Raw genomic sequence first — 15755 nt, 5'->3', positions numbered from 1 at the left:
AGATGGCGTGGCTCTAGAGATGCACCAGCGTTGTAGCATACGCAAAGACCCCTGAATGCAGCGCTTCTTAGCTTGGATTCGGGACTGCAGCCCCGGCTGAACGAACAAAGATCTAGGTACGGAGTGATGCTATCGGAGTGAGAAACCGAAGCGGTGCATCGGTTAGGTAGCAGATAGCTTGGGACAGCCGAGCTTGGCCGGTTGATTGTGTTCTATGGTACAGGAGGATCTGGTGATGGCAGGCCATGGAGGGGCATCCATCCATTCTCATCGTCTTTAAGGTTTGCCCCTCCGCCAGCGTTGGACGTCTGCTTTCCTATTAAATTGGCCGCCCGCTCTGTGTACCACATGGTTGGTGCTGCGCAATTGTCCATGTGTCAGTACATGATCACTACGTGACGTCTTTACAAAACTCGCACGACCTAGCCCCAGCAATGGCAACCACCCGCACGGCTTCTCCCGGCAAGTCGCCGTCCCCCCAGCCCCGGGCTCGTCAACACTCCAACCGTGAGCAGACGGTTGCGTATGCGGACCTCATGGTGAGCCCAGACGAGGACTGGAGAAATCTCCCGAACGCAGCCGAGCGGAGAAAGATCCAGAACCGGTTGGCACAGAGGGCCTATCGTGAGTTGCTGCTCCAGCACCCCCCCCCCCCCCCCCCCCACAGCTTTGGGCAATACCTAGCCAGGCGGTCCGAACGTTCATTCGTTGCTAACCAGCTACAGGGAGGAGCCTTAGAGAGCGGAACGAAGAAATCAAGCGGCTAAGGAAGAAGGTGGAAGAGCTTGAGGAAAAGGGAGCGCAGAATGAGCTGTGCAGCCCTCCCGGCGAGCCCGATTCCAACGCCGCCCCGAGCCTGACGATCTCGACAGGCTCGTCGACGTATGCGGATACGGTTCACTCTGCCACCTCTGTCACATCGACGTCGGACTGGATGGGCGACTACCTCGGCGTCTGGCCACACACTCCGCTATCAGACTCCTCCCACAACCAAGTGGATGCCTTTGGCGCGGAGTTCGGCATGGATGCGGCCACCGCAGACCGCATGCTCCACTCCATCCCCGAGCCCGCTGGCATGGACCACCCAGGGTCCGCCGCCGAAGCAGCTCTTCCTGCTGCGGTCATGTCGCCGTTCAGTCCATACGGGAAGTCGGACAGCAACAACAACAACAACCCGAGCCACAGCAGCGGCAGCGGCACCATCGGCGCTACCAACAGCACGCTCGGCGGCCACGACATGTTCGCCTTCCATCAACCCCTCAACCTGGGCGCGGGGGACTTCACCATGTGCGCCAGCCGGCAACATCGACTGTCCCCGGCGGCCACCCCCCGCCTAAGCCCGTGCGGCAGCACCGTTCACGGAGCCAAGCGTCACGACACGTTCCACTCCTACCCCACCCCACCGCCCTCGCACTGCTGCGGGTGCTCCTCCTCGCCCACCTCCGCATCCAAAGAACAACATGGACGGTGCGTGATACGGCCTCTCGATGCGGAGTCGCTGTACATGCAAGGGCTGGTGGTGGAACCGTCTGACGGCGGTGATGCGGTCACCATCCGGCTTCCCGCTCCAATCGTCGGAGATGGGAAGGCCACCGTGGTGGCGTTTATGATTCAACGAGGGGGGACTTTGGGGAACAACACTAGCGGTAACAACACGAGTCACTAATGTCCATCGTGGGCGCTCCTCTTCCTTTCCTTGGTGCTTTTCTTTTTTTTTTTTTATCTGTTTCTTTACTGGTGGCTTTGCGATGATACCTCAAGACATCGGTAGAAGTCCTTGCATGGAATGGATGGGAAAACGGTTTGGTTGGCGGCGGCAGAATCGCCATTTTGAAGGTTCAAACCTGTGCATACGGAGTTACGGCTAGGGGGCAGAGGAATGGTTGTTTCGCTTTTTTTTTTTTTTTTTTTTTTTCCTTTTTTTGTCGTGTAAATAGTTGGCTTCCGTTGAATGACATAGATGTAACAATGAATTTCTCAACGGCTCAATTGCACTGGACAGAATCCCGCAGCTGGAATGTCGGGCCCCATTCAGAGACAGCTAAACTGTCGAGGGACGTCGGCGTCGTGACAAGCCTGGCATCTGCACCGACGCGGTTGCAAAAAGGTAACCCCAGATTTTCCCCGTTTGCGCCCTTGTAGATGCCGCTCAGCCCCGCCAGCGATCTCAGCCACGTCAAGGTACCCACCCATCCAGGGGGGGATGAAGGGCGCGCCAGATCGTCGCCGCCCCCTTCCCCCCACACTATGTACAACCACCACCCACCAACACCAAACGCCTTCTCAATCACACCACACACTACCACCCTGACACCGATAAATTGATCGTATGTTTCGGCAATATGAGCCTACTTCATGCGCTATATCATCAAAAAAAAAAAAAAAAACTTTGAGAGTTGCCCTGTGACGTTGTGAAGAAAAGCCACAACCCAAGAAGAGAGTGAACGAGCGCGCGCGAGAGACGGAGAGAAAGAGACGGAGGGAGAGAAAGTGAACGTGAAAGAGGAAAAGGCGGAAGATTGAAAATCGATAACAGTGGGGTCGGATCAGGACTACCGTACCACCTACTAGTAGTGTCGGATGCTGTGCAAGTAAACCAAGTGGAAGCCAGTTCCGCGCCGTGCGGCAACAAAAGTCCCGACGACGGTAACTGACGGTTTTTTGCGCGGAACTTTGCCAATGAACAAGCTTCTTCCCGCTAGACTAGTGCTTACAACAGCGATCCCAACGCCGCGGCCCGCACCTTTAGGCGCGTTCGCATCGGGAGGGTCGGGCAGTGTGGGATGCTTCACCCCCTCGCAGGAGCTTCGACACCCTCTGCTGCGAGCCTCGCTGTTCGGTGAACGAAGATGGGTTGCGACTCGCGAGGACCCCAAATAAAAATCGGTTGATGTCTTGTGTCTTAGCGCGAGCTCCCATTGTTTGTTGGCCTTTCGTTGGCTGCTCTTGGCTCGAGTAGGACGCAGTGCAACGCTGACCGTAGCCAAGTCTGCGGGCTCCAGGCCCCGGGCGGTGGGGTTCCGATAGCCGAACACAGGTGTGTGTGTGTACGGCGTAGTAAACATGTGGCTGAGCATCGTTGCAAATGGGGACGGGGAATCAAACCGTCCGTCCTGCTTACTACGCCGGTCTACAAGACGTCTACCCCCCTTGCCGATGGCCGGCTGTCACGTTCCGCGAAAGCTAGGGCCGCCTTCATGCTTAGCTCAGCTCCACGACAACTCCACTTGGGGGTTTGGAGATGATGAGGAAAAGGAGACCAAGTTTCAATTCCTCGGCTTACTGTTCATCAACAAGCACCTGAAAGAGTCGAGTTGCTTACAGTGTCAAACTGCTGCACATCAAGACGCATGGAGGTAAGGCAATGACGCTCTGCTAGCTGGGTTATGTCGCTGCTGTGTAAGGCGTAGTCAGTGAACCATGGACGATGATATGGAGAAGAGTGAAGTTGTAGGTGAAAAATGCATCCTACCGGTGTTCAGCTTAATACTAGGTAGACGGTGGCTTGGGGGCGTTGTACTACTTCTCTATAATTCAAGATTCTTGGTTACCTTCTCGAATGCTGTCTCTGGTTTCATGGGCTATTGCAGCAACACAGTTGATCGTCTTCATCGTGACCCCCTCACCTCGACGGACACGAGACCCAGCAAGACAGCAAAGTATACCTGACCACAACGTCCCGGCCACCTCCGTTCAGCATCAACCTCTCGGCCTGCCGGCTCACTCCACTGTCGGCGATATGGAACCCTCTACTCAGTCGGCCCTGCTGCAGGCCTGCGCCGCGGGCAAGGCTCAGCTTCACGGCCTCTTCGGCGGCCAGGGAAACAACAGGCATTACTTGGACGAGATCCGGACCGTGTGGGAGACCTATGAGCCTCTGATCCACGACCTAATCGCATCGTTGAGCACTGTTTTAGACACACTCAGTCGGGACGAACGGGTCTCAGACCAGTATCCTGATGGCCTCGACGTGGTCCGCTGGCTCCAGGACCAGGAATCGGTCCCAGATGACGACTATCTTATCAGCGCGCCTGTCAGCTTCCCTTTGATCGGGCTGCTTCAGCTGGCCCAGATTCAGGGCATTTGCAAAACTTTGGGCGTGGGCCCTGAGGAGTTTCCCCAGCTGTTTGGGAGCCTGGCCGGGCATTCTCAAGGGGTTGTGACCGCTGCGGCCGTTGCTACCGCCTCCAGCTGGTCCAGCTTTGCAGAAGCCGCGGTCAAGGCCGTTACGATATTGTTCTGGGTTGGCGCTCGGTGCCAGCAGGCTTGGAGGCAAGACACGGTGTCTGAAGAGATGGCGAAGGAGCTGGAGTTGAACGGCCACGGCAAGGCTTCTCCAATGCTATCTGTCTCGAACATCCAGCAAAGACAACTCCAAACTGCTCTTGACACCTTGAATCGCCGCATTCCGCAGCAAAATCAGGTGTCCATATCGCTGGAGAACTCAACCACCAGTTTTGTCGTCAGTGGTCCTGAACGTACCCTCGCGGCTCTGGTTCAGACGCTTAACGCGCCGTCAGCCGTGGCCTCGGGGCCCCAGGGGCGTGTGCCGTTCTCCCAACGGAAGCCTTCGCCATCAGCAAGGTTTCTTCCAATCACGATTCCCTGCCATGGCAGTTTTCTCGACGCAGCCCTGCCGCTCATCGACAGCGACCTGGGTCCTGCATGCGCCATCCGAGCCAACGAGCTCAGGTTGCCCGTGAACCGGACACGCGACGGTGCGCATCTGGGGACGCTGGGGCAGGTAGGAGACGAGAGCAGCAGTGACGACACCAACCTCACCCCGGCCCTGGTCCGTTTGATCACTTCAAAGCCGGTGCAATGGACCGAGGTGGACTTCGCCAACGCAACCCACATCATCGACTTTGGTCCCGGCGGGACAAGCGGCGTAGGAGCAATCACTCATCGCAACCTTGTCGGTTCTGGAGCCCGCGTGCTTATCGCCGGGAAGACGGGGCGCAACGACATGCCCGACAAAGCCGGCCTCGGCTCCCTCTCCGAGCTCCTCTCTCCCGACCCCTCGCACCTCGCTTGGGGCCCCAACTTCTCCTCCGACCACCGGCCCTCCCTCACCCATACCGCATCTGGAGTCACAATCGACTCCAAGCTCGCCCGCATCCTGGGTCTGCCCCCCATCATGGTCGCCGGAATGACCCCCACCACCACCCGTCCCTCCTTCGTCGCCGCCATCATGAACGCAGGGTACCACGTCGAGTTTGCGGCAGGCGGCTACCATTCCCCCTCCGCTCTCCGCTCGGCCCTTGAGCAGCTCCGCTCCCTCATCCCCCCCGGTCGGGGTATCACCATCAACGTCATCTACGCGGCGCCCAAATCCATCGCATGGCAAATCCCCTTTATCCGCTCCCTCCGCGACGAGGGGTTCCCCATCACAGGCCTGACCGTCGGCGGCGGAGTGCCAACGCCAGACGTTGCGGAGGAGTATATCACCACGCTGGGGCTGGAGCACATATCCTTCAAGCCAGGCACGGCGGCAGCGATGCGGCAGGTGGCCGAGATTGCGCGCAGGAATCCGGACTTTCCCGTCATTCTGCAGTGGACCGGCGGCCGCGGCGGCGGCCACCACTCCGCCGAGGACATGTACGCGCCCTTGCTCGAAACCTACGCCGAGCTGCGCGCCTGTCCCAACCTCATCCTCGTCGCCGGCTCCGGGCTCGGGTCGGCGGAAGATGTCGTCCCCTTCCTCACCGGAACCTGGAGCACCGAGCGTGGGCACAGGTGCCGCATGCCGCTGGACGGTGCGCTGCTAGGGAGCAGGGTGATGGCCTGCGCCGAAGCGTTCACCTCCCCCGAGGCGAAGAGGCTGATTGCGGCCGCGCCAGGGGTGGGCGATGAGGCGTGGGAGGGCACGTACCGAGGCCCGACGGGTGGTGTCATGTCCATTGTCAGCGAGATGGGCGAGCCGATTCACGTCATTGCCACGAGGGGGGCAAAGCTATGGAAGGAGATGGATGAGCTGGTGTTTAAGCTGGATAGGAAGAAGAGGCCTGAGGTTTTGGAGCGACACAAAGCCTACATCATTGAGAGGCTGAACAAGGATTTCCAGCGTCCGTGGTTCGGGAGGAGGGCGGATGGAACGCCGTGCGACGTCTCAGACATGACATACGAGCAAGTTGCCAGGAGGCTGGTGGAGCTCGTGGTTGTGGGCGGGAAGAGGTGGATCGACGACAGCTACGTCGGCCTGGTGGCGGCGTTCCTGACGCGCATTGAACAGCGGTTCCGGGCCGAAGCTGGCAACGAAGCCAACGCGCAGGCCGTCACATCGGAGGCGGCTTGCCGGAAGAATCCCCTCGCTCTGCTGACGGAGGTGTTCCAGCGGTCACCCCTCGCCGCGACGACGCGGGTTATGTACGAGGACGTCGACTACTTCTATCAGCTCTGCCGGAAGGCGGGCCAGAAGCCAGTCCCCTTCGTCCCGGCTCTTGACGAGAACTTTGAGACGTGGTTCAAGAAGGACTCGTTGTGGCAGTCGGAGGATATCGACGCTGTTGTGGACCGCGATGCGGAGCGGACCTTGATCCTGCACGGTCCTGTCGCCGCTCGCCACACCTGCAAGGTCGACGAGCCTGTCGCCGAGGTCCTGGATGGGATTCATAGCGGGATCATCAATCACCTCAAGGCCGGCCTGGGCAGTGGAGATGACATCGAAACCTCTCTGCCCTACGAAGAGCTGCTCTGGCCACATCAACATCGGGACACCCTCTTCTCCGGTCAGGAGGGCGGCCTTGTGCAGCTTGCGGGCCTCTCGACTGACGAAATCCACCGGGTGCTCACCCAGGCAGGGCCAGCTCCTTCGCCATGGAGAATGGCTCTGCTTGGATCCAACCTCGTCGTTCGCGGCAATGACCTCGTCGAGAACCCCGTCCGGAACCTGATCACGGTCGCCTCAGCTCACGCTGCAGACATCCAGATGGACTCGGTCACCTTAGTCGACGAGACCAACCACAAGCTCTTGCAGATCACAAAGCAGGAAAACGAAATCCACGTCCTGGTCTTCACCCACGTCACCAACGGCGAGCAGCCCATCTCGCTGGCGCTCGAATTTGAGTACCGGCCCAGCACTCCGTACGCACCAATCTGGGAGTTGACCAAAGACCGGAACGAGCGCATCGCCAACATGTACCGGCAGCTCTGGCAAAGCCAGGCAGCCCCGTCGCTCTCCTACGAAGGCAGCTTCACCGTCGACGCAGCTCGCGTCCGCGCCTTCAACCGCGCCATCGGCTACACCAAACCCCACCAACAGGACAAGGTCCCAATAGACTTTGCGATCGTCATTTGCTGGTCGCCGATTTGCAAGGCGCTCTTGCAAGACCCCATCCAGGGGGACGTGCTCAACCTGGTCCACCTCTCCAACACGTTCGAGGCCGGGGATGAGCAAGCAAGCGGGGAGCCTATTCTCAAGATGGGTGACGAGTTGACCACTCTAGCCTACGTCAAGTCTGTCATCATCGAGAGTTCCGGGAAGGTGGTCCAGATCGCTTGCGAGGTTCGGCGCGCCGGTGCTTTGGTCGTGACCGTGTGCTCATCGTTCCTCTTCCGAGGAGAGTATAACGACTTCTCCTCTACCTTCTCGCACGTGGTCGAACCTCGTATCGAGCTCGACATCCGGAACGAAACCGACATTGCCATCCTCGACAGCAAGCCGTGGTTCCGTCTTGACAATCGCAACCAGCTCGACCACCTTGACCTCACCAACCTCACGCTGGAATTCCACCTCGAAACCGTGACCCGTTGGCGCGACAGGACAAGCTACGCCAGCCTGGACACCACCGGCAAAGCCTACATTCGCTCCGAGACGGGAGATCTCACCCCCATCGGCACTGTCGACTACCACGACTCCAACCGCCGCGAGAATCCCGTTCTCTCCTATCTCCAGCGCCGCGGACGCGTGATCAGCACCCAACAGAATCATCCCCTGCGCACTCCCGGCTCCCCTGAGCACAAATATTCCATCCAGATCCCCCCCTCCAACGAAGCGTACTCGCGCGCCTCGGGCGACTTCAACCCGATCCACACCTCCCCGCTGTTTGCGCGCCTGATCTCCCTGCCAGGCACCATCACGCACGGCATGTACTGCTCTGCCGTCGTGCGGCAGGTCCTCGAGAAGCACGCCGCGGGCCGCGACCCGGACCGCATCCGGAAGTATTCCGTCTCCTTCGTCGGCATGGTCCTGCCCAACGACGTGCTGGAGGTATCGCTCTGCCACTCCGGAATGCAGGCCGGCCTCAGGGTGTTTGACATCACCGTGACCAACACGCAAACCAGCGCGAAGGTGCTCACCGGCTCAGCGCTGGTCGCGCCACCCCCCACGGCGGTGATCTTCACCGGCCAGGGGAGCCAGGAAAAGGGCATGGGCATGAAGCTGTACGAGTCGTCCCCCGTGGCGAGGGCCATTTGGGACCGCGCCGAGGCGCACTTCCAGTCTCAACTGGGCGTGAGCATCCTGGACATCGTCCGGAACAACCCCAAGGAGATCAAGGTCCACTTCGGTGGCGTCAAGGGCCGCATGCTGAGGCAGAACTATCTGTCCATGTGCCAGTACGAGGAGTCGCAGGGTGGCACGATGCACCGCCGGCCGCTGTTCCCAACCGTGACGCCGTCGACGCCGTCGTATACGCACTCGTCGCCAAACGGGTTGTTGTTCTCGACGCAGTTTGCCCAGCCGGCCTTGACGATTATGGAGCTGGCGGCGTTCAAGGACATGGAGAGCAGGGGGCTGGTTGATCCCTCCGGGTGCACGTTTGCGGGGCATTCGCTGGGGGAGTACGCGGCGCTGCTGTCAACTTCGGGCGTGATGACGTTGGAGAACTTGTTGAATACGGTGTTCTGCCGCGGCATGACTATGCAAGACGCCGTTGAGAGGGACGAGAATGGGCGCAGTGGGTACGCGATGGTGGCCGTTGATCCGAGCAGGGTCGGCAAAGGTGAGCTGCGCTTCATGCCTCCCCCCGTTCAGACCTGAGCAGGTTGGCTAACTCACTCCTATAGGCTTCTCCGAGACCACTCTCGGTGAGCTCGTCGCCCAGATCAATTCCAAGACCGGCTTCTTTGTCGAAATTGTCAACCTCAACATCCGCAACCGCCAATACGTCTGCGCCGGCGACCTGCGCGCGCTCGACCTGCTCCAGCGCATCTGCGACGACATCAAGAAGGGCACAGGTCCGTCCCCGCACGACAGCTCGGCTTTCGAGGAACACCTTCAGCAAACCGCCAGCTCGTACGCAGGCAAGCTCCCGCAGCATGTCACTCTCAAGCGCGGCACCGCAACGGTGCCCCTCGTGGGCGTCGACGTGCCGTTCCACAGCTCGCTGTTGCGCCCGCGCATGGGGGCTTTCCGACGCGTGCTCCAGGAGAGTCTGAACCTGGATCGGGTGAAGCCACAGAGACTGGTGGGCAAGTACATTCCCAACATCACGGGCGAGCCGTTTGAGGTTTCGAAGGAGTACATCGAAAAGGTGTATCAGATGACCAACTCGGAGGCGTTGAAGGAGGTGTTGGACAACTGGGAGAGTTGGGAGGAGAGAATCAGGTCGGAAAGGGAGGCCGTTGCCGTTGTGGCGGCAGCCTAATGAGGAAGCACTGGGTTGTTTTGTTATGCGATTCTTGACTTGTTTCTTGCGTTCTTGCAACTCTCTTGTAGCTTATGAAAGTCTTGAGTTTATTCATGACTTCGAAAATACTAGAGAATCTCAGCAACGTCCCACAACATGAGAGTTCCCATGTGACGGCAACCTGACCCACGAAGCCTGCAAAGAGTAAACGAAGCACTACATGAACTTCCTAGCACCTAACCCAGCCCAGGGTAACGCTAGGGTATGATGAAGGCGGCCCATCTTTATCACCGCGTACCACTCACAGATGGAGTGTTGTGGTTCTATCTCGCATGTTGATCATGAAAGATCCGGCTTACAAGATTTCTCACGGTTGGTGGAACGCTATAATACGTCTTCCAACGGATACATCACCATGTCTTGGAGTAAATGCCACTACCGAGATCATGTTGAACCTTCATATCCCTCTGCCAGTGACATCTCAACGAACTTCCTGATCAGATGCGACACTGAGCTCTATGTAAGATTGCAAAGCCTGAAACCGAGCCACCAGCTCGTGCTCTGGAACCCGTTCGGAACCTCCACTGCCCGTTTCGGATCAACATCGATGTCCTTCCTGTAACCCCGAAGGGTTGCGGTGAGGACGCTACAGCGCAGCCCTTGTCATCCACCTGGTACCAACGGTTTTGATGGAAACTGGGAGTTATTGTTGCAGTAGCAGGTATATATGGTGCACTAGCTGATGGCAGCATCAGCGGATCCGTTTTTGCTGCCACAGTTATAGCAACCGTTACAAGCCTTGCCTGCTGAGGCGTCAATGTGAGATGTTCAAGACCCATTTTTGGAATGCCCAGCCAGAATAACTATCGCTCCGAGCGACGGCTCGCATGCCAATCTGATAGTTATCTTTTACCTGATGCCTCAGGTGGGCCTTGGGACAGGGCTACGCAGTAAGATGGCATGACTGACCTCCCCCCCCAACCGTAGCCCCCAGCCGAACCCCTCCCCGCTTTAACGATCCCGATGACTCCGCCCCCTCCCCCCCCCCCCCCCAACCAAATCCACTTAGATCACTTATATGCAAAGATTTTGTATCTCCATTGAAGTGATGCAATCTAAACCATTCCAAATCCATTCCAAAACTACAAATCAATTCAGGATCGATGCACCCTAGATAAATTCAAGCCTGAAAAACATGAGCGATTAGGAATAGGTGTAAATCTTTACCGGTCCACACACATTTTCCCGGGATCAGGGTTCGATTCAACTCACCATGGATTTACGGTTCTTTGGTTTTTGGCTTGGCATGCGCTTAAGCGGGAGAGAAAGGGTCATCTCAGGTGTGATGTGATGGATGGCTGCCTAGTCCAGGTCCACCGGACGTGCCAGGTGGGCCCGTGCGTCGGCCGTTGCCAAGACTACCGCCAAGAGGCCACGCCAACGCTTCGGCGGACTCCCGGTCAGCGGGCCAGGGAACTGAACGTCAACTCATCTCTCCCCTCACCTGCGCACCCAGCCTTGTCTGTCGTCCTGGCTTCGTCCTGACCCCGCACACATCGCACAACATCTGGATGACCGTACAACCTCCGGCCGCAACCTGAAATCATTTCGACACCAGACCGAGCCCTTCGAGTTCCCGTCCCAACTTCGACCATGCGCCTCGCGACCAACCCCCCCTGTCGCATCATTCTGCGTACCCGCGGATTTCTCATCGACATCGCACACATCACTTAACGCCCAACTCGTGTGCTTTGTCTTGTGTCGTTGTTGAGCAGCGGCCACTGCAGCCGGTTTTCGACATGATGGGGCGGTTGCCTCAGGGCTCCAACCCAGCGTGGCCGGGTTGCCCCTCCTGGGCCCCCACCTCCCTGGACGAGACACCGGCAGAGTCGGGAGCGTCTCATCAAGCTCATCGCAGCCAACATCACCGCTCTGACTGGGCGGCGTGAAAAACTGCACCTGATCCCCCGTCCTCCTGGCCGTCATCGACGACTTCTTCGCCTTGGTGCCCCGCGACGACCCCGACGAAGCCTTGCCCGGCCTGGCAACCTCCAGCACTGTCGCCTGCGGCAAGGCCCGTGCCAGCAACGGCCCTTCGCCCCATAATGACCCGCAGGCACCATTGGGCGTCATCGTTGGCGGTAACGGGCCCTCGGTCCACGTCCATCTGGACAAGCCATTCACCCTCGGGCACAACCTCTGCAGTGTCTGCCGCGTCGCATCCAACGCCGGGTCGCGGTACAGACTGCTGATGGGGTGGCTGGCGAGGTAGGCGGCGATGTTGCGGTAAAGTTCGAGGTGCTCGCGCGCTTCGCACCGGGCTGGGGGAAGCCAGGTCACGCGGCTTGATGACGCATCATAGCTGTCATCATCGACATCTTCTGCGGGGTGCGGCCGGGTGTAGCGGTGAGCATAGGCAGCCTCGTCGTCTGCTGCCTCCACCGCACAGGTGTGCACCGCCAGCTGCAGCAGCCTGACGATGGTCCTATCGGCGGGCTCATTGGCGCCATAGGCGGATTCCTCAACAACGGACAGGAGGAGCGAGTTTACGTGGGCGCGGCCTCCGACGGCGGCGAGGTCGTGCGGATGGTAATGCAGCTTGTCGCGGATGTCCAGCAAGGCCTCCCGCAACCCGATTGCGCCATATGGGTGGTGTTGGGCCGTTGCGGGAGGTGCTTTTCTGGAGAAGTCTGGCGGTTCCAGCGGGAATGAGGGTGGTGGTGTGGGAAAGGCCATGAGCACGGAGACGGCGGTAAAAACCAGCCGGCGGGACTTTGGCGGTATCGAGGGCGATGCTGTGGTGGATGGAAGTTGGCTGGGTGGATGGGATGAGATGGAGAGGACGAAGATGATGAAAAAAATGGAGCGGACGGATAGACGGACGGAAGGGGGGAGGATGTTGGGGTCAAGGAGGGAAGCGGGAGAGATATTTGGGGGATGCACAGATTTATACGTGCAAGGTCGCATGAAACGCAACCAAAGACCCTTCCGCCAATCTGGGCATCTTTCCGGGCTTCCTGCAGTCAGTTGGAGCCTTACAACGACATGTGGTTGGATTTGTGGGCAACAGGTGGTTCATAGATGGGGGTGGGACATCTGCGGTCCATACCCCTGTCAGCCACCCACCATCCTGCAGCACCCGCGGCGAGACACCTCCCTCCATCACCACCATTTACCAGATGTACCTACCTATCGATAGCTATTGGCGTTTTATAATGTCCTCAGGCTTTCCATGAGCGAAGGCATTTTCGGGGCCAGATGTCATCGATGCAACATAGCAGCAATCGTGTAGCTTGTCGCTTGGCATTGTAAATGTCCCTGATGCCTAGGCCATCCCAACCTAGACGCCGCTCAGGAATAAGGAAGTTAGCCTGTTATCAAAATCATCCGACTGCATTTGCATCACCTCCATGGCACCACAAGGCTTTCTCTTTCTACCAGTTTGGGTGGTTGTTACATCCCAAGCGGGTGCAGGCGGAAGGCGTCACTGTCCCAGGGAGGCAGATGGTACATCCCCCAAGACAAGCGCAGATGGCCAGCCAAATGATACCATACCGATCTCGACAAAACCGCTCGAAAGTGATACAAGTGCACTGGATCTATTGACATAAAGTCCTTGTAAAGCAGCATCAGTTTTTTTGTCTTGGTTGTGACATTTTTGCTGCGTCGTCCTGGGCATTCTTGTGAAGTGCTTGTTATCCTCGAGGTTGACAAGATTATGTAATCTTCCCAAGATCTGCCGAAAGACCAGAGAGAGGGCGGGTATGTGTCGATGGGAGGCGATGCCAGACCTGCATGGGTCCAAAAGGAATGAAACACGCCGGTCAGCGCAGGAATACCGTCTGATTGGACACACCAGCTGCGCTTACTTGGAGCCTGGAAGCGAATGAGAGTGAACAACTGTAGTAAGTTGGGCGTTGATACCAGCGTGCGCCTTGACCGCGGTTAGCAGCGGTGGCGAACGGAGTGACCCATAAATTTCCATTAAGGGAAACGACAGGAAAGGAGAGCCGGAGATGTGGGGATTCACGGCCCGGAGCGGAGACATCTGGTCGGCCGGTCGCAGCACAAGTTCGGCTACCCTTCGCTGATTGGTCGCAAAGGCAGCTATATACTACCTCCCGCAATCGGAGTCATGTTGACCTCGCAGCTATCTGCATTGACCTCGCGAATAACTAGCCGTATCGGTGCCATAGATAAACGCATCCTGTCATTCCTGGCTGAAGCAAACATAGGTCATGAGCGCCCCTTCGTCGGCTGCAAATCAGCGGGAAAATCTATTTGCATTCAATCAAGAGTGACTTGGTTCGCCGAGGATCCTCGATGTTGAATGATGGTTGAAGACGACAGACGCTGCCAGATAGTAACTGCGGTGATGCTGTCGAGCAACCTCACGACGGAAAGCTCAAACCCACCGTCCGTTCATCGCTATGTACCCAGTCCGCCCTAATGAGCAGCCGTCCAAGGAAGGATAAAAAATCACATGATGTCCCGGGTTCCAGTCAAGGTGCACAACAGATGCCAAGACGCCAGGCAGAGGTCTCACGATACCCCTGGGTAGAAACGCTTGTGGTGATGCCTTGTCTACTTTCCCAGCCAGGGACAGATGGGACTCGAAGGAGGAGTTGCCAAGTACCTATGTGAGACTCGAAGAGTGACTCGGCAACGAGGTCGAAGAGGGTAATAGCATAGTCATTGCTAAATAAAACAGGACAGGAGAAAAAGAAAATTACCTGAACACTCTGCTTCACACGTACTCCCGCCCTGGTCAGGTAGGAGTAGTGGGCAGGTACCAAAATCCCCGCGAAGGAATTTTGCTTTTACTTTGGTGATGAATCGTGGAGAACTTGTACCTGTTTTCACGACAACGGAACGGTGCCAAGGAACATCCGAATGTAGCTTTGATATACCACCGATTCTGGGGCCATTGATGGAAGGCGATCGACTTGGCTCAGCGAGGAACTTCTCGATATCCCGCTGTGAGCAAGGCGGTTACCAAACTTCCGAGCTCCCGGCCAAGTTGAGACATCAAGAGCCATTCTGCGATCAGATACTAACAGCAGTCGTCTTACATTTCTTCATGTGCTCCATGTTGACGTTTTCTTACTGCACAGCCGATCAGGAGGGGAGGCTGGAGCAGACAATATGCGCGACTAATCTACCTCACTTGTCACCGACCATGTGCGACAAAGTCGTTATCCTTTCTTATGCTTCATATTACGGATAGCACGGGTCGAAAACCAACACAGGCACGCCCCAGATGTCTGCTGTCTAGTATACGGTGAGAGAGCGGGGGGCGGGGGGGGGGGGGGGGGCACTGCCCGTTTTGGGCTCCAGCAAGCGGAGTAAGTTATTGATATCGGTATGCTTACCATGGTTGGGTTCACCTGAGCTAACAAAATATTTCCTGAGTACCTCGGCCGGCTTGGAAGATTGCAGCTCTCAGAGTAGCCTTTGCGATGGTGCAAAGTCGAGGGAGGTTGTCTACTGACTTATGGTTCTGGCAGACATCGCTCGGAGGTCAAGTCCATGGTATAATAAGAGTCTGACAAAATATGATCTAGATCTGCAAGTAAATGTGCTTGTTGCTTTTTTTCCCGTCTTCGCTTACTCCCACCCATTGATATGATGGTTTTTGATTGTGTTGCTTTTTTTTTTTTTTTTTTTTTTTTTTTGCTCCCACCTGGACAAGAGCATCCGGGTGTCTCCTGGGCGTTCGAGTCCAGACCGTGTTCCAGTGAATCTAGACGATCCTCATAGGCTTTTGCTAAGGACCCTTTAACCTTCACAAGATGAGTGGCGCACCCCTGACAACCTAGGTAGCTACCTTAGGCAATGTTTGCATCAGTAGTCTCGTCTGAAAAGAAATGCGATTTGGGGAGGTCGGAACTGGCCTCGCCAGAAAAGGTAAGGAGGGCGGAATATAGGTAGGGCCATTCGATGGGATAAACATGAAAAACACCGGTGCTCGGTGATTTCCCTATGAGCCATTAGAATACTGTCACTGATGACTTATTCGCCCTTGGGGTCTCAGCTGCAAAGCATTGATCAACATTTCTCGCAAACCGACGACAGACCGCTGAAGAAGGGCACAATGTGTTTGTGATGCCTCTGCGAAAAGAAGCGCGCCAAGCGCCCTCTAGCGCCTTACAGCGCCGAGCTTGGCGCCGGATCATGCTGCGGGTT

At 57.3% G+C, this 15755-nt stretch overlaps 3 protein-coding genes across 3 annotated transcripts; 2 read left to right on the top strand and 1 right to left on the bottom strand.

Moving 5' to 3' along the window:
* Nucleotides 1-434: 434 nt before the first annotated feature.
* VTJ83DRAFT_4648 (uncharacterized protein) lies at nucleotides 435-1666 on the top strand (the record flags this gene model as incomplete). The annotated part of the gene is made up of 2 exons (XM_071011160.1): nucleotides 435-624; nucleotides 726-1666. 2 exons carry the CDS (start codon nucleotides 435-437, stop codon nucleotides 1664-1666), a joined length of 1131 nt encoding a protein of 376 aa, XP_070866098.1.
* Nucleotides 1667-3739: 2073 nt separating this feature from the next.
* Nucleotides 3740-9587, top strand: VTJ83DRAFT_4647 (uncharacterized protein; the record flags this gene model as incomplete). The annotated part of the gene is made up of 2 exons (XM_071011159.1): nucleotides 3740-8942; nucleotides 9007-9587. The coding sequence occupies 2 exons, from the start codon at nucleotides 3740-3742 to the stop codon at nucleotides 9585-9587; spliced, it is 5784 nt and encodes a 1927-aa protein (XP_070866097.1).
* Nucleotides 9588-11069: 1482 nt separating this feature from the next.
* VTJ83DRAFT_4646 (uncharacterized protein) lies at nucleotides 11070-12536 on the bottom strand (the record flags this gene model as incomplete). Its single annotated transcript, XM_071011158.1, has 1 exon — nucleotides 11070-12536. The coding sequence occupies one exon, from the start codon at nucleotides 12534-12536 to the stop codon at nucleotides 11070-11072; it is 1467 nt and encodes a 488-aa protein (XP_070866096.1).
* Nucleotides 12537-15755: the final 3219 nt, after the last annotated feature.

This window comes from Remersonia thermophila, chromosome 4, assembly GCF_042764415.1.
Source record: "Remersonia thermophila strain ATCC 22073 chromosome 4, whole genome shotgun sequence".
In the NCBI taxonomy this organism is placed as follows: Eukaryota; Fungi; Ascomycota; class Sordariomycetes; order Sordariales; family Chaetomiaceae; genus Remersonia; species Remersonia thermophila.
The sequence above is the reverse complement of the archived record's forward strand: the minus strand, read 5'-3'. Positions and strand labels throughout refer to the sequence as shown.